Here is a 27,907-nt window from a genome sequence, read left to right on the forward strand (position 1 = left end):
TTGGTTGAACATGTTGCTGCCCTGTGCAAGAGTCAGGGTTCTGGCAGTGAGCAAGAAAGAGCGATGTATGCCACGAAGGCCGTTAGCAGTGTCTGCAGGGCTCTTCTATCAGACTTCTGCCCAGAACTTTTCAACTCCCTCTTGTAATTTACCCTCAACACCATATGAGCCAGAAAAAAAAATCAGGGTCAGTACTTAATGGCCATATAAGATTACTCCCTTGAAGGTCTCATAAACCATATTACTTAGCTTGATCACTTAATTTCCAGAATTTTTCATCAAACCATCTCTCAGTAACAGATTTGCTACTGCTAAAGATACAGAAAGAAGGCCCAGCAACTAATTGCAATAGCCAAAGACTACACAACTCATTGTTCAGCAATAGACAACTAATTGAATAAACTATAGTATATTCAGCTATGAAAAAAGAATGAAGAATATCACTATATCCTGCTATGGAATTGTACCCTGTATACATTAAGGAGGGTGGGGGGGGAATAAGGTGGAAAAGGTTTGTACCGTATGTTAGCATTTATCTTAAAAGTCTGTGTGTCTTTGTAGCTATCTTTCCCTTCCCTACCAAGGATAAAACTAAAATAAACTTGCTTTTAAATGGTTAACCTTTAGAGAACAGGATGGAAGTGACAGGGAAAGAGGCTAGTTTTTCCAAATATGCCATTTTGTGTATTTGACTTTAGAACCATTTTAAGTATTTTACCTTATTATTAAAACAAAATTTATTTTTTAAAACTTTTTAAGAAGTTGCAAAAATTATGGAGAATTCCAATGTACCCTTCACACAGCTTCCCTTAATGTTGACATCCTATGTAACCGTAATATAATGATTGAAACCAAAAGCAACATTGATATGATACACTTTAATCTACAGACTTTATTCATTTCCTTCAGTTTCTCACAAGAAGTTTTTTTCTGGCCCAGTATCTGCATTCCATTTAGAAGTCATGACTCCCTAACCTTCTCCAGTCTGTGACAGTTCCTTTGCCTTTCCTTATCTTTCATGACCTTGACACTTTTAAAGGGTACTGACCAGCTGTTTTGTAGAAGGTTCCTCAGTTTGTGTTTGCCTGATGTTTTCTTAATGGTGAGATTTGAGGTTGTGATACTCTTGGATTTTAGGCAAGAATATCATAGAAAACATGCTATGTCCTCCTCAGTCCATTATATGAATACATCTTATTAGTCGTGATGTAACTTTGATTACTTGGTTAACATGCCATCTGCCAAGTTTCTCCACCATAAAATAACTTTTTAATCTCTAAAAATTAGTATCCTCTCAGTGGCTATTTTGAGGCTCTATCCTGTTTCTCATTCTCCTTCTTTCCGTTAATTTTAGCATCCATCAATGGTTCTTGCTTTCAGTAAATTATTACCATGGTGTTTAGCTAATGGTAATTTTTTATTCTCATCATTCTTTCTACATTTATTAATAAGAATTCTATAACGAAGTTGTCCTTTGTCTCCCATTTATTTATATCAGTATTGGCTCGTGGATATTTCTTTTATTTTATAATCCTTACTCATTATTTATTTTGTTTTCAAGTTGTTCAGATTCGGCCATTGGTACCTCCGTCACATTGGCTTCTGTGTTTTTTTGAAATTCTCCCATAGTTTTTTGAGTGCTTCTTACTTTCTGGCACCATGAGATGTTCACATCCATGTTGCATTTTTCCTGCCCCAGCCTTGGAATTGACCATTCTCCCAGGATCCTTGCTTTCTTTTATTTGATAATAGCATTTATAAACCAAGGTCTGGCTACTAGGCATGCCCACTGCTACTGGAATGTTATTACTTCTGGATCCTCTGTGCACATGGAGCTAGGAAACAGATGTATGTATACTTACACAAGCACTCATACAACACAGCTTTATTTATTCTGTGTATATTCGTCCATAGTGAATTTTTTGGTTACAGTGTGTGTAGTCTCCTCTTACTTATTTGTAACTTCTTTCTCTGGCAGGATGAAGCGTTTTATCATAACACAGTATATTTACTCATTTATTTCAGCCTACTGTACACATCAAGTAGTTTTAGAATTGCTAACCCATATTTTGTGGAAAATACATTTACTAGAATATAATATTGGTCTAGTGGGGTTATTGGTCATTAGTATTACAGTATATAAGCACAATTCTATTTACCAAAGTTGCTAAGTTTATTTTCTTAACCATCTCCTTCAGTGTAGTTAAATTAAGAGGGGAAACATCAATTCCTAAAACTCAAAAGCAAAATGAAACAATTGACTCTAGCTGTGTATCAAGTGAATAGCATATAACTCACAGAAAATGATTATTTCAAGGGTCTGTATTTAATGTTTTAATACATTTTCATTTCTATATAATTTCATTTTGTACGCCAGTGTACCCTTTATCCAGATTCACAAACTGTGTTTATATTTTGCCTCATTGACTCTACCATTTTTGCTCTTTCTCAATCCTTTGTGTCTGTCCCTTTCTTTCTGATTACATGTGTAGACACATACATCACTTTTTTGTTTGAGGTATTTGAGAGTAAGTTGCAGGCATTGTGCCCGCTTGTCCCCTAAATACTTTCAGTGTGTGGTTTACTGGGACTTTCCCTTGTATATCCACAGTTGAGTTCTCAGAATCAAGAAATAAAAATATTGTTCTCCAATCTATAGTTCATATTCAAGTCTTAACCGTTTCTTTCAACGTCTTTTATAGCTGTCATGTCTCGTTAGTCTCCTTTAATCTCAGTCGGTTTCTCAGTTTTTATTTTATGGCCTTCAAGTTTTTGAAGAGTACTGGCCAGTTTTTTTTTTTTTGTAGGTTTGCCCTCAGTTTGGGTTCGTCTGTATTTCCTGAGGATTGGATCTAGGTTTAGTACCACCACGGAACTGACACATCTTCTCAATATATCGCATCAGGAAAAACGTGGTGTCCATTTGTCTGATGATAGTAACACTGATCACTTAGTACGGTGATGTCTGTCAGAATTCTCCACTATAGAGTTTCTGTTTTTCCCTTTGAAAATAAGTAATTTTGGAGAAATACATTGGAACTATATCTATTCCTCATCAAAGTTTCACCCATTGGTTTTAGCATCCATTATTTTGGGCTGAATCAGTTATCACTGTGATGGGTACAAAGTGGTGATTTTCTAACTCACTCTGCACTTGTTAGTTCACATTTTGCTGTAAGGAAGAGTGTTCCCTTTTCCTCCCATTTATTTTTGTCAATATGAATACATGGGTTCTTTTTTTAATCAGTGAGTTATAATCTATTACTATCTCTATTTTGATGTTCTCTTTGTATAGTTATAGACTTAGCCAGTGGGAATCTCTTCAAGCTTTAAGTGTTATTCTCATATGCCTCCCTCATTAGTTGAGTACTTTCTTACTTACATCTGACACAGTAACATGTTTCAAGTTTATTCTGTACTTTCTCTACCACAGTCCTAGCTACAATTAGCCATTTCTCTAGCACACTGTGGCTCTGTCGTATGGAGAATGGTTTTTAGAAATCAAGACTCGGGAATTAGGTGTGTTCACTGCTACTGCAATGATGTTTCTTCTAGGCCTTCTCAGTGGACATAGCTGGAATACACACAGAAAGAGAGATTATGATATATGCATATGTATAAATATATGCATTCATTTGTATATGTATGTGTGCATACATATACATGCATATCCATACCTATTTCTGTATCTTTACATATATGTATGTGTGTGTATAAATACACATGTAAACCTAGCCATGAGTTAACACGTATGATACTGCCAATTCATTCTAGCACCACAGAGTTTTTTTTCGTTTTCCTCCTTTCCATTTTTATAATCCCTTCTCCAACAGTGAAAGCCCTTACTCCTGCTACCCCCAACATCTTTACTCATTTGCTGAATCCTAGATTAAACAGAAAGTAGTTTCAGGATTGTTAACCCTGCAGCTACAGAAAAGAAACCTACTTTCAAATGTGTATTTAAAACACTGTACATACCTAGTGGGATATAACCCTGAGTGGCTGAGGGAGAGAAAAATCTTGCATTGTTTTTGGTAATTATGTTTTGAGTGAGTTGTAATGGTTTTGGTTTTCTGAAAATATTACATTATGGGACAAATCAAATGAGTAATGATATTGGTGTGGTTGAAAATTGAGTTTTTCAACATGATTAAGGAAATACCGATGTGAGGTTGATGAAATTAAAATCCCTCAATCATAATTTGAACTAAAAGTATCAGTATGACCTCATGCTGTATTTTGTCTTATATATGCATATGTTTATATACACCATATACACCCAAACACTTCCTATATTTGCCCACTGAGTAGGTCCTAGAAACCATGACCATTCTAGTAGCAGTGACCAACCCTAGGGCATCCAGATTGTTGTCTCTTAAGTTTTCTACTCCTGCCTATGGCTAGACTGTTCGTTAGCCACTTGCCCTACAGCCTGGGCAGAGAGAGGAAAAATAAGCTGTTCCCACGCTATGAAGACCTTTGCTCTGGTCTTCCTGGTGGCCCTGCTCAGCACAGAGAGCCCAGAGTCTGTTTTGCTGACCCTGCTTGGTGACCTCACATGTAAGCTCTTGCCAGCCAGCCATGTGCTCCTTCCTCAGTGGGGTCTGGGCCTCCCCGTAAGTGACCACCGTTGTTGAGTCTAAGAAAGTGACAGTAGAAAACAAGTCCTGCCTTGCGTCCTGCCCCAAGAACAACTTGGTAAACCAGGATATATTAGTCCATTTTCACACTGCTAATAAAGACATTCTAGAGACTGGAAAGAAAAAGAAATTAAATTGGACTTATAGTTCCACTTGGCTGGTGAGGACTCAGAATCATGGCAGGAGGTGAAAGGCTCTGCTTACATGGCGGCAGCAAGAGAAAAATGTGGAAGAAGCAAAAGCGGAAACCCCTGATAAATGCATCGGATCTCATGAGACTCATTAACTATCATGAGAATAGCATGGGAAAAACTGGCCCCCATGATTCAGTTGCCTCCCCCCGGGTCCTTCCCACAACACATGGGAATTCTGGGAGATACGATTCAAGTTGGGATTTGGATAGTGACACAGCCAAACCATATCACAGCATATGCAAATTTGGGGCACCAAGATGAACTTCAGGCTTTCTCATTGCAAGGAGAACCTCTGTAACACAGTGGGCCGAGTAGCAGGAGATGCCTGGGATCTACCTTCCTTTAGCCCTGCTCTGATAGTTATTTCCTGTACCCACCAACCCTAGTGGCCTTCTGTCCCTGTACTCTTACTGAGCTTCTTGGTCCTTGAGTCACTTTAGTAGTAAGTTATAGGAATTCTGGTGTCATTTTCAGCCATGAGGTTAGGGGAAGAGTGTGGGCAGCGAATGGGTGGAGGCTGCCATATCCAGAGATTCTGGTACCAGGTGAGTCCCTTATGGGCAAACATAGAATTCCTGCTTAGACTCATCCCCTTTCTATGGGCCCAGTAACTTCAAATCCAACTTAAATAGCCTGGCCTCAGACATGGGAGCCCCATTGCTTGATATTCTGATCTCCAGGATCAAGATCATGGGGCAGGAGCAGGAATCCAAGGCTCCAGTCTTGCTCTGCCACTAACTCACAGAGGAGCAAGGGCTGCATTTCTTACTGCTCTGGGCCAAGGTAAGTGAGGACCCTGGGTGTCCAGTGATACCTGGAGGGCTCACTCACATGGCAAGGCTACCCCTTCCTCTCAGTGTCAATAATCACCCCTCTGCTTGCTTTCTTGGGGGAAAAAACATTCCCACAAAAGAAACTAGGACTCCTGGAAACAAAATGGCTGAAGCCAGGTCTGGGCAGGAATTGTACAAGAGGAGTATGGAATATGTTGAAAGCAAAGGAACTATCAAAAGACTTTGATATAACAAACATAAATGTACACATATTCATATCTATTTCTGTATCTGTGTGTCTATACGTGTGTATATATACATACACACCTAACCATGAGTTCATACTGATACCTCCAGTCCATTCAAATACCACAGAGTTGATTCCAGTCTTCCTTTTTTCCACATTTGACTAGGTCATGTTGAAAGAACTCAGCCATGGGCCAAATGTGAACAGCAATAAGAATAATAACTGCAGTGCAGTGAAACATGGCAGATGTATTTAAATGTATGCCTTCATTGTATTCCATAAAGAAGTAATTTTAAAAATTTCATTGGATCTCTTTTTGGGATGTTATTTTGGAAATGTCAAAGAGAAAGAATCAAAGATCTAGTTTGTCACTCTTACATGAACTGTACATTAGGGTAGCCCCTGATGAATTAACAGATCTAGGCAATGATCATCAATTCAGAAGAAAGATGACCAGATACCATTTGCCTCTTGATGGACATGTAGACACTACCTATGAAGTACTCTTGCCAGAAGTCAAATACTAGACTGATCAAGTTCTAAGGTAGAACTCCTAATTTAGAGACAATGCAGGGAATAAAGGCACCTATTCAGTGACAGCAGAAATTGAATTGTTTTTAACTGTGGCAGTGGTAATAATATATATTTTACAAGAGTCGGTATCTTTAGAAATGGGTATTGAAATATGTAAGGATGGAACAGTATGACACTTAGAATTTACTTCCTAATAATCTGGGAGGGTGGAGTGCAGTAAAAATAAACAAGATTGTTCATAAGAAGTCATTATACTTTTCTATATGCTTTTGTATGTTTGAGAATTTTTATAGCAAAATTTTAAAGTGCTACCAGCTCTGAACCATCTTCCAAGAGTACAGGAGAGCATCCTGGGAATGAGTGCCACTCATGCACAGACAACGGCAGGGGGAGGGGAGAGGACACCATGTCCTTCTCATTGCTTTATCCCTGGCGCACAGTAGTCAGTACACAATGGAAGAAGAAATGAGTGGCCACAGAGGTGGCAGCCAACTTTCGGGTATGATTTCTCTTCTGAAATCAGTCCTGTGACTTGTAACTGAGAGCTGGCCACTCACACAATGTGACATTTAAGCACTCCCCTATTCCCAGGGCTGCTGTTGTTATATTTATGGTGACATGATGCATATGACCCTCCTTCTTCCCAGGCTCAGGCCCGATGTCACCGCATAGGCCAGAGCAAAGCTGTGAAGGTGTATCGCCTCATCACTCGAAATTCCTATGAGCGCGAGATGTTTGACAAGGCCAGCCTAAAGCTGGGGCTGGACAAGGCTGTTCTTCAGGACATCAACCGAAAGGGTGGCACCAATGGGGTGAGTGTGATGGGCCTGCTCTGGAGTCTTAAGGGGCATTGGTCACACAGCCCAGGCAGGCTTCTCTGAGCACTGTTTCGGGGTTACTTTCACTGCACTGAGCCAGCCCTCACATAATTGTTGGGTAATTCCCTACAACAAGGTATTATTCAGAGTCAGGTCTCTGTGTTTTCTGAGTGGATACTGGAAATCCATAGAAGTGGTTATGAGGTAGGTTTGCCCAGCATGGTGTGACATATCAGTAAAGAAGTTTTAACCATGCCCATTAGAAGCCAGTAGATCTTAACATTGTATTTGTTACTATGCCTTATCTCATACCTCAGACTTTGAGCTTTGAGAGTGACTGGGACCAATTTAATGTATGTCCCCTCAGCCCCTAACAGTGCTCGACATATTAAAGACATAAGGTGCTGGATGGTCAGTAAATGAATGAATAAATTAGCAGCTTGAAATAAGACAGTTAAAATATTTTTCCCCTTCTAGGGGGATAAGAATTGCAACTAAGATTCTTAAATGTTCTTAAAGTATAGACAAACAAAGCAGAATATCTCCTTAATCTCTGAACTCAGGGCATCAAAGATTGATGCTTAAACCTTCTAAATGAGTTGCCTTTAGTCCAGATGTTCCATATCCTCTTAGCTATACATATGTTGCTAAGTATAATACTTCAAGTTAGTCATACAGAGAGTCATGGAATTCCCTCTTGTGATTGATATAAAGAGAACCAGATTCTTAATTAGAACCAGAAGAGGGTGTTTGGAACCCCATTTCCTGTTTTCCTCAAGAGTTGAGAAGATCACATTTGTCATGGGATCATTTTTTTTTGCTGAGAAATGACATCATTTCCAGTACTAATATACATATTTATTTAATAATGAATAAATCATTGTTCTTCTGCTTGTTTGGTACATCTGGAGGTTTTTAAAGGTACAGGCTCAAAGTAAACTATAAAGATGTCAAAAATACCATCTTCAGTGCTGCATAATTGTAGTGATTTGTGACATTTGATAATAACCAATGTCCTGAAGAATGTTAGGGACCTTGGATCATGTGCTGGGCTTTACTGCAGAGCTGCCTATAGAGGCCTGTCTGCCTGCTCTCCCAGAGTATCGTTAACTGGGTTTTCATTAGCTGAAGTTTGTTGCCCACGTCCTTTGTTCTTCTAACATGTAGAGTTCGTGGAGGAATGATGTACTCAATCACAAAGACCAGTTTTGAGGCTGTTTTCCTCCTATACATTTTCCACTTTGTGAGTAGCCTTTGGTAACCTGTCCAGGTTCAGCAGCTCTCAAAAATGGAGGTGGAGGATTTACTTCGGAAAGGTGCTTATGGAGCCTTAATGGACGAAGAAGATGAAGGCTCCAAGTTCTGTGAAGAAGACATAGACCAGATTCTGCAGAGGAGAACCCACACCATCACCATCCAGTCTGAGGGGAAAGGGTCCACTTTTGCCAAGGTATAGGGCCTTCTCTCCAGAGCTGTCGGGAGTGGGAGAGGAAAAAAAAATGTTTATTCTCTGAAACCCATTAGCAGGGTTTCTGTTTTTCTGAATGCAAAGCCTTGAAATTGGTTGCACATTTAGTCTGCATGACTGTCTAAAGAGGTAGATCCTTAGAGGAAGGAAGTCTGAATAGGGAGTCAGGGGCTGTAGAAAGAAGATGCCACTTCTCATCTTTGAGAGCTGATCTTTAACAGAATAAACGCTGTGTTCCCAGTTGGCTCGGTTTGCAAGGACTGCTCTGAAACCTTCCAGTGGACATCTTGATTCCCTTATAGAGCACTTCTTGATCACTGTTAGAGAGTGGAAGCTCCAATGAACGGTCCATTCCCCAAACTCAAGCAAGTAGTTTGTTTATTTCATGGGAAAGACATTTCACTTAAAATTCTCAGCTTCTAGTCTGGGTGACTCTTCTGCTGTTTAGGTCACTGTATTTAGAATTTAGCAGATCACTCTCAGGTTTCCCTAACCACAGCCACTGCTGATTCCTGTGTGAGCTTTATAATCTGTTTGATTAAATCTCCTGTTTGGTAACATCTGGAAGTTTTTTAGTAGGATATTCTGTTTTATAAGGAGAGTATGGGTGAACTATCCCTTGTTTCTACACTTCATACTGCCCACCCGAGTACCTTTTCCATAGCAGACATTGGTAACTGCTGCACTAAAAGAAAAACCTAGAAAGGTTTTAAGAGTTAACTCTTTCATAGGGAACTAGACACCAGGTGGCACATTGCCATTGTCTCTGGGGTTTGCCTTCCTGCTTCCAAGTTTGAGCTCCAAAAAAAATGATCCCTTCTGTTGAAATTGTAATTTTCTCACCCAATCTTTAAAATAAATGAATAAAAAAGAATAGCCGTGAGATTTTCACATTCATTTTGGAAGCTCTGTTAGGGTTTTGATTTTGAATGTAAATAGATAATATACTTAGGTTTCTCCTGTATTTGAAATAACACAGGTGTTTTATTAGTTTGTACTATGTTTAAGCACAGTTTGTTAATTCTTGTCTTCTTCACAGGCTAGCTTTGTGGCTTCAGGAAACAGAACAGATATTTCCTTAGATGATCCTAACTTTTGGCAAAAATGGGCTAAAATAGCTGAACTAGACACTGAAGCAAAGAATGAAAAGGTACAGCATGATAATATTTCATTCCATGGAACCTTCACTTGTGTCATGTATGACAATAAATTCCTACACAGCTCAAGTTATTATTTACTCTTGAGTCTTGATTCTTAAATGATATTTGTACCATATTTAACACATGCCTGGCACATAGACCACACTCAATAAATATTAACTGTTGTCATTTTTAAATGACCAGTCTGTTGGGCACCTGGGAAATTAGACGAAGGCAATTAGAACTGGAACTGGATACATGGGTCAAGTTCAGATCTCTGTCTCAAGCCAACAGTCTATCCCTGGCATGTGACCATTTTGTTTCTATTTCAACACTTCCTGTGAGAGAAACTTCACACATAATAGAAAGAGGGAAAAAAGCATGACAAAAGTTTGTTGGCTTTACCTCCATTCTTCCAGTGTCTCATGTTTTCTTAATTCTGAACATGAGAAAAAAAGTGGGCTTTGGAATGAAACCAGAGTATGCCTTTGGATGAAGTACATGACCCCCACCGAGATGAGTAGAAAAGGAGGTGGTGAGGCCTACACTGGGGTTATGAGGTAACATTTGTGGATATAACTGGCACCAGTGCCCAGCCCACTGTGAGGCATCCCTTAAATGTTAGCTTCCCTTCCTTCATCTCTGACCCCGTCACCTCACTTCAGGATGAGTGTCTTCTCAGGTAAGTATTGAACTTACCGCTCCACAAACCCAGGAGACAGTCCCTGCTTGTAGTTTGGTAACCAGCACCCAGCCAGAACCACCACAGGTTGCTTAATCTACCTTCTTTTCTCTTATAAATAGAAATGCTGATTTTCCTCTTTTAAGAAGATTCTCCGGTCCCCTTTAGTAACCAGTTCTAAGTGTTTCACAGTGTCACAATCAAGAAGCTACAGGACAGTGGGTGTGTGCAGGACAGTGGGTACAAGCAGGGGAAGAAAGTACTGTGGCCCTATAGCCAGGCAGAAGCACTTGGAGCCTTCTGATTTGGGAAGCACCGTGACCAAAGCAGGGATAACACTGGACATACACTATCTGGGCTATGTGGAGGAGTAGTCAGGAGGTTAGCCTGGCTTCGGGAAGAGGGATGGGGGGAAGAAGTGAAGAGCAGGGAACAATGAAGACTAGGGAAGACAAAATGGCCAGGGGGGCCGTCAGAATGAGGGAGGCTCCTGAGCTGGAGATGGTATTTTCAGTGAAAGGCAAAAGGTTAGTAGATAGAACCAGTGGAAGGCAGATAAATAAAGCAGGAATATGCGTTTGTCTTCAGAAAGTTGCTGAGCAGATGGAATTCTCTGGCTTATCTTGTCTCCAGAGTGCAGACTGCTCTCTGCATGCTGGGCAGAACAGCTGGGGCTTCACCACTGCAGTCTTTCTTGGCAAGAGCCGACCACCACTTTGGTCACTGGGGGGGCCTTGCCTGCCCACATTCTGGGTAGAGTGACTGCAGAAACAGCAGATGGTGACGAGCAATACTGGGGGCCAGGGAACACACCAACTTAAGCAAGTCCCAGAGAATCCTCTCTGCTTGTCCTGTGGTCATGGAGACAGCAGGTGTGCTGGGAAGGGAAGAGCCTTTTGTGCTGGAGGATGAGATAGGGGCATGTTCTCTCCCAAATGTGTCCTAGGGATACACTTGTGCACTGTGTTAGGAATAGAGAGAAGAGGACTTTCTTCCTAGTAGTCCTCTCCATTTCCAGGAAAGCTTAGTGATCGACCGACCTCGCGTGAGAAAGCAGACCAAACACTACAATTCATTTGAGGAAGACGAACTCATGGAGTTTTCAGAGTTAGACAGCGACTCAGATGAAAGGCCCACGAGATCCAGGCGCCTCAATGACAAAGCCAGGCGCTACCTCCGAGCCGAGTGCTTCCGGGTAGAGAAGAACCTGCTCATCTTTGGGTGGGTATTGGCTCTGCTTGGTTTTGTTGTTGTTATTGTTTGTTCCCCTCTGTTTTTTAGTCCCTGAGATTTGTCTAGGATGTCTCTCCAGTCCCCTCTGGAATTACAGGGCAAAGGGGGATCTGTTGGAGCAAGAGAGCACTGTGCTTTCTGCCCAGAATCCCTCTCAGCCACCGTGTGCTCTGCAACCACAATGCAGACGTGCCATGATTTTCTCATACACTTGTCACAGAAAATCTCTGGTACTAATTTGCTGTCTGGTACTGATTTCCTGCTTCCCCTCATCCCTCAAGGATATATAAGGAGTCCACACAATAGATTTTATAGTCAAGGCATAATTCCTGCAGGGCTTTGGCTCTGGTAGAAATCAAAGGTTCAGCTTCTGTGAGCTCATCATTACTTTTGAATAGTGCTGCTGGACTCTTTTAATTCCAAATTTATTCCCTGCTCCCAGTATTTTGGTTCCTCCCTCTTTAACATTGTAGTGGCCATAGGAAGCACTCAGTGCCCAACATCCAGATCACCTTAGTGATACTTGGTGTGCCACAATCCAGTGGTCCTCAAAGGCCTTCCGGGACAAAGCCCTCGGGATGATTAACAGACCTACAGAGAACAAAAATCATGTATGGCTCTTGTTTCTCCTTCTATGGGGAGGCTGCATGCATGGCCTGGCCCATCCTTCTAATACCTGTCTGTATGTCCACTGTCAGCTGGGGCCGGTGGAAGGACATCCTGACTCATGGCCGATTCAAGTGGCATCTGAACGAGAAGGACATGGAAATGATTTGCCGTGCCCTCCTGGTGTACTGTGTCAAGCATTATAAGGGGGATGAGAAGATCAAGAGCTTCATTTGGGAACTGATCACACCTACCAAAGATGGGCAGGCCCAGACCCTCCAAAACCATTCAGGTGAGAGGTGGCAGGGCCACGCCTAAGAAGCAGATTCCCATGCACTTCATTCCCTCTTCCTCTGTGGGGCTGTGTGGCTGTGCTTTGGGGGACTTCTCTTTCTCGGGTGTTTTTCAGAATGTTACCAGTGGGAAAAGATGATGCTTTCAGTTCTGCCTCAGAATCTTCCCCCCTGTTACTACCTGTGATATTTTGTTTAAGTACAACTGGGCCCTCTTAAAGTTTCCCACATCCAGTCCTGCCCACAAACCTGTCTCATGCGAGTTCCACCTCCGAATTAGGGACGCACGCCTTGTGCTCTGTGACTTGCCTTATGCATTTCACCATCCTGTCCCTTTCCCACCTCTGTCTGTGCCTTCTCTTACACCACACTCCTTCTTCCCTGTCCTTGGCCAACACACCCCTTGAAGTTTCAAGTCAAATGTTCCTTTTCTCCCAGCCAGGTTGTAAGTTCCCAAAGGCCACAGGTTAAGTTACACTTTCCTTAATCCCTACAGGGTACTTGGGAAATCTTACTGACTAAATGGTCCTGGAGTTTACTAAGGAGGAAACCAGGTGCATGGCCTTCCCACCACCACTACCTATGGGCTGAGGAGTAGGGTCTGCCATCCAGACCACAGCCCGGTTCTGTTTTTACCCCAACCCAGCTCTGAAACCCATGTTTAACCCTCCTTGGCTCATCCACTTGCCCTGTGCTGTCTTTCTGTTTCAGGCTTGTCTGCCCCAGTCCCCAGAGGGAGGAAAGGGAAGAAGACGAAGAACCAGCTGCTAATCCCAGAGCTAAAGGATGCAGATTGGCTGGCCACCTGCAACCCCGAGGTGGTCTTGCATGATGACGGCTATAAGAAGCACCTCAAACAGCACTGCAACAAGTGAGTGTGCCCTCTCCCATACCCTGGTGGCAGCCTGGCTCAAACTGCTTCAATTCCTGGGAACTCCACAGGGAGGCCACTTCATGCTCTTGTGCTACTTCCATGCAAGGTCTAGAAAAACCAGATGTGTTATCTGTGGTCTAAAGTGGGTCAGAATTCATGTTGCAGCTCCTGTAACTCCTTTAACAGTACTTCTGCCCTCCCACAGAACCTGGCCCCTCTGCCATTGCATTGTATATACCCCTGAGGATTTTTCTGTTTTGACCCTCAAAAACCAGTCAGGTCATCCTCTCCTCCTGAGGCCACATTAACAAAGGCAGAACATTGGCCTTGGTCACTGCTACTCTCAGCCTCCTCTTCCAGTTTGCTGTTGCCATTCATGGCCTTCAGTTCTTTGATAGGCATGCATTTGAGATAGTATTCTTTGTATCTGTAGGCTAACAGCTGGGATTGGGTGGGGTGGAGACAGCAAAAAAACAGTGATTGAAGATGAAACTATGTTCATATGTAGTTTAGTCTTGGGGAGTTAGGGCATTCAGCAACAAAACAGTGGCAAGTTTGCATGTGGATATTTGCATCAATCTGCAATGTATCTGACCCTTGGAAACTATCTAATTCATGTCAAGGTCATGCAAGAGTTATCGTTCCAGCATTCCTTGTAGGTAGTGTGAGGGCCTCTGGTTGCACACCTCTTGTAATCAAGAGTTTATTACCTTATAGGTTAAGAGCTTTTGCTTGGGTTTTCCTGCCTCCCTGTAACATCTTCTTAATTATTCTGTAGTTGTTGGGTTGTGGGTTTTTTTTTTTTTCTTTTACAGATAAAGTATAATCCTTTCTCTTGATCCCCTCAAATATTTGAAGATAAGTTTCATGCCCAATACTGTAATAAAAACTATTGTACATAAAAGTACAGGTTCTTCAGAGATAGCAGTAAGAACTCAAAATGTCGTTATTATCACCACTATATTATTTTAGCCATGAAATTGTCATCAAAAGAAACTTTACAAACTTAAAAAGCATTCTTTCAAATCCAAGCTAATAGCAGACAGGATAATCGTTATCCACTGGGGGTGGGATAGTAACCGGAAGGGAATGCCAACAGGACTTAAGGGAAAAAATTCTTCCTGATCTGAATGCTGAATATACACATATGTTTTGTTTGTAGAAATTCTTTAAGCTATACGTGTGTGCAGTGTGCACTTTATGGAAGTATATTTTACATCAGTAAAATACTTTTAAAAGAAAAAAGGATATATCACCACCCAAAATATTAATGGGTTGTTTTCTTTGGCTAAACCAAGGGTGTTTCACACCTGCTTCAGCTGTGTGTCCCTTTGAGTTCAGACACCAGCTGGGAGGAGGGGGCTGTCTATGAGGAATTGCCCATCCTTCCTCTGAATTGATTTCCCTCCCATTCAGAGGAAAATTGAATACTATTGGCTTTAAATTCTGTTCTCTCATGTTGCAGGTATTGTCAGACATCAACACATTTGTTTCTCTTTATAGAAATGGAAACAGCTTTCCCTATCTTATATTTTCAGGAAAGCCCTGCTGTAATTGAGCTAAGTCTCAGCAGGCAGAACTCTGACATTCTGTTTCAGTTTTTACTAAGGAGGCTGTCAGCTACTACCATGTACAAATAAGGATTGGCAGTGGTTGTAAATTCTTAAGAGTTCTTATTCTCTGGGCTTTGGAAAAAAAAAAAAAAAAAACAGGCCAGGCGGGGTGGCTCACTTTGGGAGGCTGAAGCAGGTGATCACCTGAGGTCAGGAGTTCAAGACCAGCCTGGCCAACATGGTGAAATCCCGTCTCTACTAAAAATACAAAAAAATTAGCCGGATGTGGTGGTGGGCACTTGTAATCCCAGCTACTCTAGAGGCTGAGGTAGGAGAATCGCTTGAACCCAGGATGGGGAGGTTGCAGTGAGTCGAGATCGTGCCATTGCACTCCAACCTGGGCAACAGGAGTGAAATTCCATTTCAAAAAAAAAAAAAAAATCTCAGAATTATTTGAGTTGATTGACAGTTGAGATAAGAAATGGTGTACCAGAGATACCAAGGATTCTTTCCAATCTGTAAGTTCTACCTTTATGTATTTCCACCTATAACTTGAGCCCACAGCAGCACTGTCTACCCAGATTTAATAGATAGAAATTATGCTTTGTTAGAGACCTCACCCCTTTGTCTTAGTCCGTTTTCTGCTGCTATAACAGAATACCACAGACTGGATATTGGCTCATGGCTGTGCGGGCTGGGATATCCAAGAGCGTGATGCCAGCCTGTGGGCAAGGGTCATCTGATGGCGAAAGGCATCCCATGGCAAATCTGCATGGGATACATAGAGAAAATGTGGCTGAGCTTATTCCTTATCAGGAATCCACTCCTGTCATAACAGCATTAACCCATTCATGGGAGCAGAGCCCTCTTGACCCAATCACTTCTAAAGGTCCCACCTCTTAATATTGTTACAATGGCAATTGTTTCTAACACACGAACTTTTGGGGGACACAGTCAAACCATAGTACATACCCTTCAATGTTAACTTCTTTTGAATAGGCAATACATATATGTGTTTAGAATCTCTTAAACAAAAGTAGGGAAAAGTAAGTTTTCCTCCCACCTCCAGTTCCCCTGTTGTTATCTCTAGAGTCAACCACTGTCAACCTGGTTCTTCCAAAGATACTCAGTGCATGTACCAGCATATGCGAATGTACAGACACTTTTTTCCATCCTTAAAATATCTGTGATACATACTGTTTGATCCCTTTTTAAACAATTTATTTGGAGATCAGTTCTTATATAAGCTTATGTAAATGGGCTTTCATTTTTAATGGCTAGCCTTCATTTCTGGCTGGTATTGAGCAAATTACAAGCATTCTTCTAAACCTCTTTACGTCCCTGAATAGGAAGCATTCCTTCAAAGTGGTCTGCCCTATGGTCTGGTCTACATCTGCCTACCCTTCCTTTTACCCTGTTTTTACACGCATTGAACCTGGGCCCTCACTGTTACCTCCTATGCTTTCGTTTCATGGTTGGTGTCATTTCACAACTAGACTGCTGTAGCCTCCTCAAGAACAGGGTGTAATTTGTTTACTTTTGTTTTATACCTATAGCACCAAGCATGATGCAGGGCATATAGTAGTTGTCCAACAAATACTTGCTTAATTGGTTTGTCTGACACATGTTTGATGCATTCCCATGGAGCCTGAGTATGGGCCATACAGAATAAAAATGAATTGAGCACCTCAGAAGAGAAGATATATTTCCATGAAAAATAGACACCTGCCTTTATTCATTTAACTGTGTACAAGTGAAACTTTGAAAGCACCACTGTTGACCTTACTCACTCTTCAGTAGCGGGCCTCTCGGAAGCCCATTCTGCCTAAGAGGTCACTGTGGCCACATGGAAGGGATGAGTACTCTTAAAGATGGGAAGCGCTGTCTGTTCCTGCGGCCCGCTATGGCTCACAGGATGGTCTAACAGATAACTGATGCAGTCATTTTCTTTTGTAAAATGGGAATGATCATAATAACGTCTGCTATAGTGTTTTGTTTTTCTAGTGCCTTCTCTTCTATTACTTCATAATATTAACTACATGGGAATGCCCAGAATTTCCCAGTGTTAACTTGGGGATGTGGTTCACAGAATTACGGGTTCTAATATGTTTGCATTAATGGGTTCACCTTTAATAGAGTACTTCTGCGAGTCCGGATGCTGTACTATCTAAAAGCTGAAATCCTGGGAGAAGCAGCTGAGAAAGCATTTGAAGGAACTCCTGCCAGGTAAAACAAATCAAACAACATATCAATGTTAAAGAATTGATATAAAATGCCTATTCATGGAGCTGGCCAAACTTGCCTGTGCTTAAAGAGGCCCATGTTCCTCCCACCCCTTGCTCAGGACCAGTGACCCGGATGGGAGAACAGGCAAGCAGAGTAAGGACAATTCATCAGGTCATCTACAAATAAAATAAAGGAGAAAACCATTTCTTAGAAACCTAACACTTGATGAGTTAGTTCATCTTATTTCCCTCAAAAGTGTTGTAAATTTCCTTTTAAAACAGTCATTTCTGTACCTTAAGTGATTACAGTAGAATTAGTGTCAGTTCCTGATCTGGCATGTATAGACTGGAAGTTTTACCCAGAATCCCATTGTTGGCCTTAGTATTCATATACATACTTCCTTTATTTGCTAATCATATTAATAATACGTGCGGCCTATTTGATTTGTTGCATGTTAGTTTTGCAAATTAGTGTTTTGAAAGCTATAGAATCCTGTGGGAGTATCCCAAAATTTCCAAAAGTAAGGCTACTAGGTTCTCAGCGGTCACTTAATAAAGCTGTCAGAAAGTCCCAGTTTATAGATGGGATCACCAAATACAGTTTGCTAGCTCTGTGCACGCCTGTCATTCCAAGAGAATACCAAGAGTGCTGATATTTGGACTTTGTGTTGAGATTAGCTGGGGACATGGTTTCTTCTTTCTCTTGCTTTCCACTGAGCAACACTAGTGTCTTTAGGGGTCATAGGAGCACTAAAGTAAGAAAGAGGGACATAGACAACCCTACCCATGGGGCAGCTTGTAATCAGAGCCAGGCCTCTCAGCAACTGTTATCACTTTCTATGCCTTCCAGAGTCACTGCTGTAATTTCCAGCAGGGACAGGGAGTCTATGTGTTTTGGTAGACAGGTTCAATTTGAGTCATAGAAATGCAGCAGAATTCAGCCTGATGATTTCCATCAGGTGTTACCTGGCAGCAGTACTCTGAATTTACTCTGTCATGTGTAGGAAGTCATAGGTGGTAGCTGGGTAGAACATAGAGAGAGTAAGTCCGCTGCCCACCCTCTTTCTTCCTCTGCATTCCTCTATCTCTCACTCTCCTATTCAGGTTGACTATCTTATTGTGGAGAAATTGCCACGAGGCATGAACAGCAGTTCATTCCAGAAAAGTCATTCAGCCATGGCTCTGTGCAGGCAGAGCCTTGGGTACTGGAAAGGTGAGGGCCGGGAAACACTATCCCCACAGAGGGAGCTGGACCTGGCAAAGAGCAGTCAGTACTGTGTCACAGTAAGAGCCTGATAGAAGAAACTTCATAGGCAGCTGGAGGGGGAGGGAGGAGCCATCGAGGTACATGCTATTCCCTAAGCCCCAAAGCTTTAAAGAGCAAGGAACTGTACTCAGATGAATGAAGACAATGAACTTAGGATGTATGTGAGCTCTCAACACATGGACAGAAACTCAGAGAGGGGCTAAACTCGCATGTCTGTGCCCTAGAGTGAGTTATGTGCATCCCTCTGGCCAGGAGCAATACAGTTTGTGATCAATTTTGACCTAATAGACCACTGCCAGGAGGTGCCACCTGTTATGGCAGTCAGCCTCTGAAAGGCCCTCCTGATATCCCCAGTTGTTGCAGTGTGGACTTTTGTTCTCAAATGGTGCTTAAGATCTCTACTTGTTGAGGCAACATACTGAGCCAAGATGATTTGGGCACTGTCTTAAACATTCAATCATGTATGCATTCAACTGTTTGGGGAAGTTCTGCCTTCAGAGATCCAATATATCAATGGCGTTTGCTGTGGTTCACATGAGGTGCACATCAGAACTCCATACATGTGGATCTCAAGATGCCACCCTAGACCAGCTGAGATTGGGTTCTCCAAGAGGTGCTTCAAGACTGTGTAACTGGCTCAGTCAGTCAAAGGTAGAGCCCGGAAATCAAGTACTTATGCTTAAATCACTCCCTAAGTGATTCTGATGCAAAGCCCTGGTTGAGAAACAGTGAGCCACGGCCTTCCTAACCCTTTTGTTTATTGTTACTTTAGCATCTCAGCATGTAACTAGGACTGTAGCCTAATACCAGGGTTGGGCCAGTAACTTTTGTGTTGTTTTGAGTCTATGCCCTTCCTTCCCTAGGGAGCTGGACGTGCCTCTGCCTGACATCGACTACATGGAGATCCCCGTGGATTGGTGGGATGCTGAGGCCGATAAGTCCCTTCTCATTGGCGTGTTCAAGCATGGTGTGTATTTCTCTGAAGGTGTTCCCTTCTGGATCAGTTTCCCCCCGGAAGGATGAGTTCAGGCGCTCCGACTAAGCTCAGCATGTTTCTGCAAAACTCCTCCATCATTCTCTTACACATTCATCTTAGAGAGTAGACCCTCACCACTGCCCCCTTGGAATTTCCACCAGATAAATATATGGCTCACAATAATAGTATGAATATTGTATTATTAGGAAACATTAAGGCCACAAAGAACCTGTTTGGTGTGTATCTTCCTCCCTTGCCTGTCCATGCTGTCAGATATGTGGCTACCTCTAATAGTTCCAGTGCCTGGCACCTAGTAGGCACCCATTGTTTCTTGAATGAAGGAGTAAATTAATGGTGGGAAATGCTGAGTTTCAACATTTCATATATGTGTAGAATTCTAAGGTCATTCTAGATAATCTACATATTCCTAGTGTATATCTTTTACCCCATTGGCATTTTAAAAACTAAGCATAGAAGATAAAATAGATGATCTTTTTTAAAAATGTGGTAATCAAGCAACTAAAAGGGACTGAGAGGTTTTCTAAACACTTGGAAAAACTGAAGTAAGTGCCTCCTTTCTTCACCTCTAGCAGTGTTTTAAACAGCTGCCCTTGCTTTCAGCCAGCTGCCAGCCATTAAAATGAATGATGAAAGTGTCAAGTGATAGTCACCCATAGTATGCCTGATACACACCTTCCCTGCCAGGTGAATCGACAGAAAGTTTTAAATGAGGAGCAAGGCTTAAAGTGAAGAGTTAGGTATGCCTGGCTTTAGCTGTCAACTTCACTACTTAGTAAATGTGTGACATTGGGCAAGTCATAAGCTTCTCTGACTTATTTTTCACATATACAATGGAGAACGTATAGTATCAAAACAGCCTACCTAGGGGCTATTTAAAGATTAAATATTACATTAAATGTAGACCACCTAGAACAGTGCTTGGTACCTAAGAGGTGCTGGGTGCTATTCCACTCTCCCATATTACTCTGCCTTTGGAAGGTTGTTAACTTTCTAATGCATGCTCTTTAAAGGGAATTCTTCAACTTTTACAGGCTAACCAGCTACACTTAAGTAACAACCATGCCTATATATATTTTAATTTGGAATCCACTCAAAATTTGGATACTGGTATTGAGAGTGCAGTGCTGCTGAGAACCCTGTGTCAAACCACTGGGGTTAGACTAAAGCAGTGCTGTCCAGTAGAACTACATGCAGTGATAGAAATGTCCTAATTCTGCACTGTCTGCTGCAGAAGCCACTATTGAGCACTTAAAATGTGACTAATGTAACTGAGCAAGTGTATTTTTATGTACTTTTAATTAATTTAAATTAAATAGCCCCATGTGGCTAGTGGCTGCTCTGTTGGACAGTGCAGGAATAAAACTCCGCTCCAGAGTGGAAAGAAGTGTGTGACCTCCCTGTTAGTCACAAGGTACCACAGTGCTACCCAGACTTGGTTTAATCTAGTTTTGGAAGGACCCCAGAAGATGACAGGCTGCTAAAGGCACCCAGATTCCAGAGTATCTGAATTTGGTGTGTGTGGGAAGGCCTAGTGACCCTAGGTCTCATTTCAGTGGTGGTTTTGGGGCACATTGCCAAATCCCTGCATGGTGACAACATGGTGTGAAAAGAGAAGTCCCAGCAGCATGACAGGTAGAATTTACGTGCTGCTACTTCCTCCTCCATCCCAATACACCCACCATAGACATACCAAAAGCCAAGGCGAATCAGGACTTGGAAGATATAAGGGAAAGTCCCCAAGTGCAAAAGTCATTTAAAGGCAGAACTGAAAGCTTAGGGGCCAATATGATAGTGGACCAGAGAGACTGGAGTTTTAATACCCACAGAAATGGGAAACATGACCTTGAAAGGGTTGCCCCTCCAGCAAACGGAAGCAAGAAAAAGCTCTCTAGCCCAAGAAAGCAGAGCTAAAGAAACATATCCCTGAGAAATAAAGAGATGAAGACATGAAAGAGAAGATGAGACATAGAAGACAGAGTGAAGTTGACATCCAAGAGGTGAAACAAGACATGCCCAGAAAATGCTGCCAACAACCCAGTAAGGCAAATCAATATCACACGGTCTGTGAGGCACAAAACACAATTTGGAAGAAAGGGGGTTATTACACAATGATGATAGATATAACTCATCAGGAAGATAAAAATTAATATTCTCATGCAAAGGACATAGCCTCAGAAGGAGGTCCAAGTTCACCTCAACTGGCAATCTGAGAACCTGAATAGAATTGAGTGATGAAGCATCATCTTAACATCTCACAGGTGTGACCACCTAGAAAAGACAAGTTATTATTGGTGCTCTACCTTTTAGTTTCCTAACCCTAATCACGGTTCCAGGTATTAGGATTAATCAGTGGCTCTCTTAGTCTCATACTGAAGATAGAGAGTCAACCCAGATGATCCATAAGGTCATTCCCAAACTCTTCTGTTCATTGAAGCAGTTTTGCAGAATATAAATTAATTTGCGTTTCCCGATCACACAATGTTAAGATGATACTTCACTCAATTCCATTCAGATTCTCACAGATTGCTAGTTGAAGCGAGCTTGGAATTTACAGCTAGGGCTGAGGGGCAGATGCCTTGAAGGTGATTTGAACCATTTCTAAGTGTCTTGTTGTACAGGATGAGTTTAGCAGATAACGGTATAAAGACAGAAGAAGAAACAACCTCTATTCTCATGTGCTTGGAGACTGATCCTAAGCCATAAATCCAGACTCTACATAAGGCCAGATCAGTTTAGTTGGATTGTTACATTGGAGTCAACTTAGATGAGGTTGGACAGATGCCTCGTGGGCCCATCCTCCTTGGCACCCTCTAGGCTCCGAATCTGATCCTGCCCCTAGCGGGGTGCTGTCTATTCCATGATTTAAGGCTTAGACCTGTCTTCATCTAGGTAGCACATCTGACCACCCCTTTCTTTAGTAAGTAGCGAAGTTGATAGCTAAAGCCAGGTATACCTAACTCTTTTCACTTTAAACCTTGCTCCTCATTTAAAAGTTTCTGTCGATTCACCTGGCAGGGAAGGTGTGTATCAGGCATGCTATTCTTAGAGAGCAGCTTATAGACTAAGTGAGAAGAAAGAAGAAGCAGGCAGCCGACACCCCTTCACAGGCCTGTCACGTTGCTGTTTGTCTTTGTATTGCTGTTGCAGCTCCTACTGGCCTCTTTTCAGGACAGTTGATAAGGTTTTCTAGGGGACTGAATCAGTCACTCTTCCTTGCCTCCAGCTTCACAGCTAATTGAGAAATAAAAATACAGAATCTGCCTCTAGGCTTCAGATCTACACATGACAAGAGAAAGTCTACAGAATAGAACCTTGCCCAGGTCAGGGAGCATCCCAGCCTGCTCCATGCCTGAGCACAGAGTGCGAAGGTGTATACTCCTGAACACTTGGCTTCCCTCAGTAGTAAGGGGACAGTAAGAGAAGGATTTCACCATCTCACCTGTCATATAAATTACCCCTCTCATCATGAGAAGCAGGTGGATAAACTGGCTGGAATCTCCTTCGGAGCAGGAGTATTGGAGAAGTTTCTGTTTTGATGTGAGCTGAGGCAGGAACATGGGGAAAGGGTGAGAGTGGTTCTTCCTACAACAGTGATTGGAAGAGAAAGAATGTAGGCAAAACCGACTCATCTGGCCAGTTGTTTGTTGAGTCTGTACAGTATCAGGCCCTTTGCTAGATACTAGCTAAATAATGATGAGTGAAACAGATACAGGTTCTCCTCCTAGGAAGCTCATGACCTCATAAGAGAGACTTAGGGCAATCAAGTAATTACCCTAAAGAATAAGTGAGTAAAGAACATAAGGCACCGCAGAGCTTCTCGTGCCAGGTACCTATGTGGGCAGCACCTGTCGTGGAGATAGCAGGAGAGTCACTGTGGATTAAAAGATCAGCTACCCACAGCTCCTGAGGGAAAAGAACCATGTGCTACCTACAGCGTGAAAGATACAACTGCGTCAACAGTGATGCAAGAACAAACCAAGATAGAAATGAAATACCAAACACAGTAAAATCAGGTTTGTTTCTAAGACCCAGGCTAGTTCTCACTTACACTCAGCTCTTCCATCTCCTGTGATGGGGACTCCCTGCCTTTTATGTGGCCAAATGCTGAGTGTACATGAGGTTCAATAAAATAAGAGTACATTAAATAAGAGCACATTAGGTTCAATAAAATAAATCCTCACACATAGACTTTATCAAACTGAAAAGGGGGATTATTTTAATTGTTTTGCTTCCTTTTTGAGGCCCCTCTTCTGGGTCAAAACACTGTTGTTAACTTTGGGATGTGGTGAGGAGCAGTTCCAAAGCCCTGGCCAGCATAGATTAGGATTTGTACGGAGTTTGTGATGCAGAGGCCACAGGTCTGTCTTAATCCAGTAATCAGTCATCATAGTTCTCTTTATATTTCAGTCCTGCTTTCCATCATGTTGTTCAGCTTCCCTTTCCGATATGTAGGATATAAATGAACTATAAGGAAAAAAAATGAACTATAAGAAAACAAGGGTCACTAAAGACATAACAAGGTATCCAGAGTTGAGGATGGGGGAAGAAGTTGCAAAACCAACTGACAAGAAGCAGCAAACATGAGGCTTGTATCTATACAATTGCATCTTTTCGAGGACACTGAGTATTTCTGTAAGCCATTGTTTGTTGGTCAAACACTACTGAAAGGTGTCTGCTTTTAGCTCTAGGATTTTTCCCTGATAGTCTTATAGGATCTTATTAATCTTAAATAAGTACTTTTTGTGTTTGTTTTGTTCTTTACTAAATAAGGAAAATAAAAAGACTAGGACCCAAAGCAAATGTTGTGAGTTCTGATGTGACTTCTGGCATTTCTCACCACTGTTTTTCAGGGTATGAAAGGTACAATGCCATGCGAGCAGACCCAGCACTTTGCTTCCTGGAGAAAGTTGGGATGCCAGATGAGAAGTCCCTTTCTGCAGAACAGGGTGTTACGGATGGGACCTCAGACATTCCTGAAAGGTGAGAAGTCACGTAGGCCAGCACTGATGTGATGTGCCATGCCACTGATCTGTGACCCCTTCCTCATACACCCAGCACTCTTTGTGTCTCTCCCTCAGTGTCAGGCATCTCCCTACACCTTGCCGAAATGCCATTGTTTTTCATAATTGCTATTTGGTTACACCCTACTCTGCCTCAGACCTGCTCTTGGACTTCCAAGCACTTTGAACCAAATACTGGTTTCTGTTCCTCATGAGTTTTCCAGGCTGCCAAACCATGCCCAGCTTTCTAACCATGCCCATCTCTTGTCTGGTCAGAGGATTCCTGTGGAAGAGCTCAGACCTCTATACCTGACAGAAAGCTAAGAACAGACACAAGTACGGCCTTCCTGACTTTGAATTGCAGTTCCTCAGATGAAATTCCAATACTGTCTAAGAATTGCAGAGTCCATGACCAGGATGACCATCGCTCCTTGATGGTGATGACATTTCAGCTTGTCCATGGATTGTGTGCAAAAAAATATGGAAGGCATCTCCTTTGACTCATTTTTATTTACTCTTGACATAAATACATAGGAAAGCTAAATAAATGGCTAAAAATTGTAGTTCTCCGAATTATATATCTATATATATTTTTGAAAACATAGCATTTATCTCTTAGCTTATCTCTTAGGATTTATCTCTTAGTTTCTCCCCAAAGGTAGCAGATACTGCTTTGCATTGCCCAGGGCTGTGGCCAGGCCTGAGAGCGTGACACTGCCAGGAGCCTCTATTTGCTCAGGCCAAGAAAAGTGTGCAGTGCATTTTCCATCTGTCCTTAGTCCCTAACCAACACTTCAGCTGCCCCAGCGTGTTTCTTGTGGACAGATAACAGAGATGCATTCTGGGAGATATTAACAAAGGCCCACGTGACTGGCGATTCTCATGTTACATTCACTGATTCAGGGAAAACACTCCCTGAATGTGTGCCTGAAGGTGGCATAAAGGCTTTTTTTTGTGGGGTGTCTTTTCTTTCTGTGGTTAAGCAGTAAAGCCAGGAGCTTATCTTGCCTCTAGAACTTGGGCAGCAAGTACAAGAATAATTTGGGACAGGACTATTTCAATCGAAGTCAGTTTTTAAGGGAATCTTTGTAAAATAGGGAAGCATCAGCAATAGTTAAGCTCACAAAAGAGAAGACATTAGGCAGCTGACCTAGCATCAAGGGTCTGATGGTAACAAGGGGAAAATGTCCTTCTTAACCAGTGGCAGCAGACCTCCCTTCCAATGACTGATTTGTGCCAAGTGCGATTCTGTGGGAAGATCCATCATACTGTGACCAGGGAGTTGCAACATTAGGCCTCATTTGGGATGCACAGCCTTCAGTTTCTAGAGTGTGTTCTTTTATCAGAGTCACATGTTCAGATGACTCTTGATGGGCAGAAATTACCTTTTTCAGAATTTGCCTGAGAAGATGTGAAGCTGGAGCCTCATGCCTGCCATCTCAGTTGAATAAAGATCCTTGCCTGTAGAATTGATGACTGTTTGGTGATAGTTTCTCTCATTCTCAGTGTCTCTTGAGTTCTCCCACAAGAGAAGGAAAAACTAAGACTTGGAATGCCTACAGAGGAAGGGATCTATTGTCAGCCCTCTTGTCTGTGGATGCAGAACTCTCAGATACAGAGGGCCAATCAAGGATCTTGATCATCTGCTGATAACTGGTATCCCTGAGGATCCGAGAACCAATCCTCCATGGCTGCAGAGGACTGACTCAGAAGTCCCCTTTTATCCACGGGGGTACCTGAAATTTCAGATAATACCAAACCCTGGATAAACTGTGTTTTCTCCTCTGTAAACATACCTGTGGTGAAGTTTAATTTATAAATTCAGGACAATAAAGGATTAACTACAATAATAATAAAATAGAACAGTTATAACAATATACGGTAATAAAAGTTATATGAATGTGATTTCTCTCTCTCCCCCAAAATATCTGAGTATTTTTGGACTGTTGCTTGACCAGGGTAATTGAAACTGTGGATAAGGGGGCCTAGGTAGTATGTGATGCCTTTTTTTTTTTACTTTTATTTAGAGGCAACACAGATAAAGAAGACAATGCTGAGGACAAAGTAGATGGCCTCCAGAAACAAACGGTGAGTCAAATGTGCAATTTTAGTCATCCACACTGTCTTTCATATTAAGAAAGAAATCCCCATCCTGGTAGTGATCTGGGGGAACTTGATCGCATTGCTACAATTACGTTGCATTTTCCCCAACATTTTATTATGAAAATTTTACATGTACAGACTGCATTGCATTTTTATTGTAATTAAACTTTTTATTCTGAGATAACTGTATATTTGATATGTAGTTGTAAAATATAATACAGAAATCACATATACCGTTTATCCAGTTTGCCCTCATAGTGGCATCTTGCAAAATTGTAGTACAATATCACAACCAGGATACTGATATGGATTGAGTCAAGATACGGGACATTTCCATGACCACAAAGATTCATCATGTTGCTGTCTTATAACCACATCTTCTTCCTTCTGCCTTCACCCCTCTTTAAATTCCTGGCAACCACTCATCTGTTCTCTATTTTTTATGATTTTGTCACTTTAAGAATGTTCTGCAAGTAGAATCATACAGTATGTAAACTTTGGGGATTGGCTTTTTCACACAGCAAAATTCCCTGGGGATTCACCTAGCTGGTTGTCTGTATCAGCAGTTCATCCTTTTCTCTGCTGAGTAGTACTGACCACAGTTTGTTCAACCATTCATCCATTGAAGGACATCTGCATTGTTTCTATCTTTTGACTGTTAAGAATAAGTCCTCTGTAAATATTTGCATATAGATTTTTATATGAACATACATTTTTATTTCTCTGGGATAAATGCCCAGGAGTGTAACTGCTGGGTCATATCATAGTTAACGTATTTTGTTTTTTTAAGAAATTACCAAATTGTTTTCCAGACTGGCTATACCATTGTCCATTCCCACTAGCAATGTATGAGAGATCCTCTTTCTCTGCATTCTCCATCCTCACCAGCATTTGGTGTGGTCACTAGTTTTTACTTGAGCCATTCTGTTAGGTGTGTAATAATACCTTGTTGTGGTTTTAATTTGCATTTCCCTGATGGCTAATGATGTTGAACATCTTTTATGTGTTTGGTTGCCATCTGTATATCCTTTTCAGGGAAATGTTTATGTCCCTTGCCCATATTCTAATTTCATTGTTTGTTTTAATGTTGATTCTCTAGAGTTCTTTATATATTTTAGGTATTAGTGTTTTGTCAGATGCGTGGTTTGCAAGTATTTTCTCCCACCCTGTAGTTTGTCTTTTTAGGGAGGATCCCTTGAGCCCAGGAGTTCAAGACTAGCCTGGGCAACATAGTGAGACCTTGTCTCTACAAAAAATAAAA

At 41.8% G+C, this 27,907-nt stretch overlaps 1 protein-coding gene across 1 annotated transcript in view; it reads left to right on the forward strand.

The window, feature by feature from the left end:
- The window catches only part of CHD6 (chromodomain helicase DNA binding protein 6), a 199,449-nt gene that overhangs the window by 130,669 nt on the left and 40,873 nt on the right, over window positions 1-27,907 (forward strand). The window contains exons 18-27 of the mRNA XM_017511844.2: window positions 7,036-7,200; window positions 8,477-8,656; window positions 9,714-9,824; window positions 11,514-11,716; window positions 12,427-12,626; window positions 13,339-13,498; window positions 17,191-17,280; window positions 19,410-19,513; window positions 24,394-24,523; window positions 26,571-26,631. Coding sequence (XP_017367333.1) covers window positions 7,036-7,200; window positions 8,477-8,656; window positions 9,714-9,824; window positions 11,514-11,716; window positions 12,427-12,626; window positions 13,339-13,498; window positions 17,191-17,280; window positions 19,410-19,513; window positions 24,394-24,523; window positions 26,571-26,631 — 1,404 coding nt within the window. The remainder of the gene's footprint in view (window positions 1-7,035; window positions 7,201-8,476; window positions 8,657-9,713; window positions 9,825-11,513; window positions 11,717-12,426; window positions 12,627-13,338; window positions 13,499-17,190; window positions 17,281-19,409; window positions 19,514-24,393; window positions 24,524-26,570; window positions 26,632-27,907) is intronic.

This window comes from Cebus imitator, unplaced genomic scaffold, assembly GCF_001604975.1.
Source record: "Cebus imitator isolate Cc_AM_T3 unplaced genomic scaffold, Cebus_imitator-1.0 Scaffold18, whole genome shotgun sequence".
Classification (NCBI taxonomy): Eukaryota; Metazoa; Chordata; class Mammalia; order Primates; family Cebidae; genus Cebus; species Cebus imitator.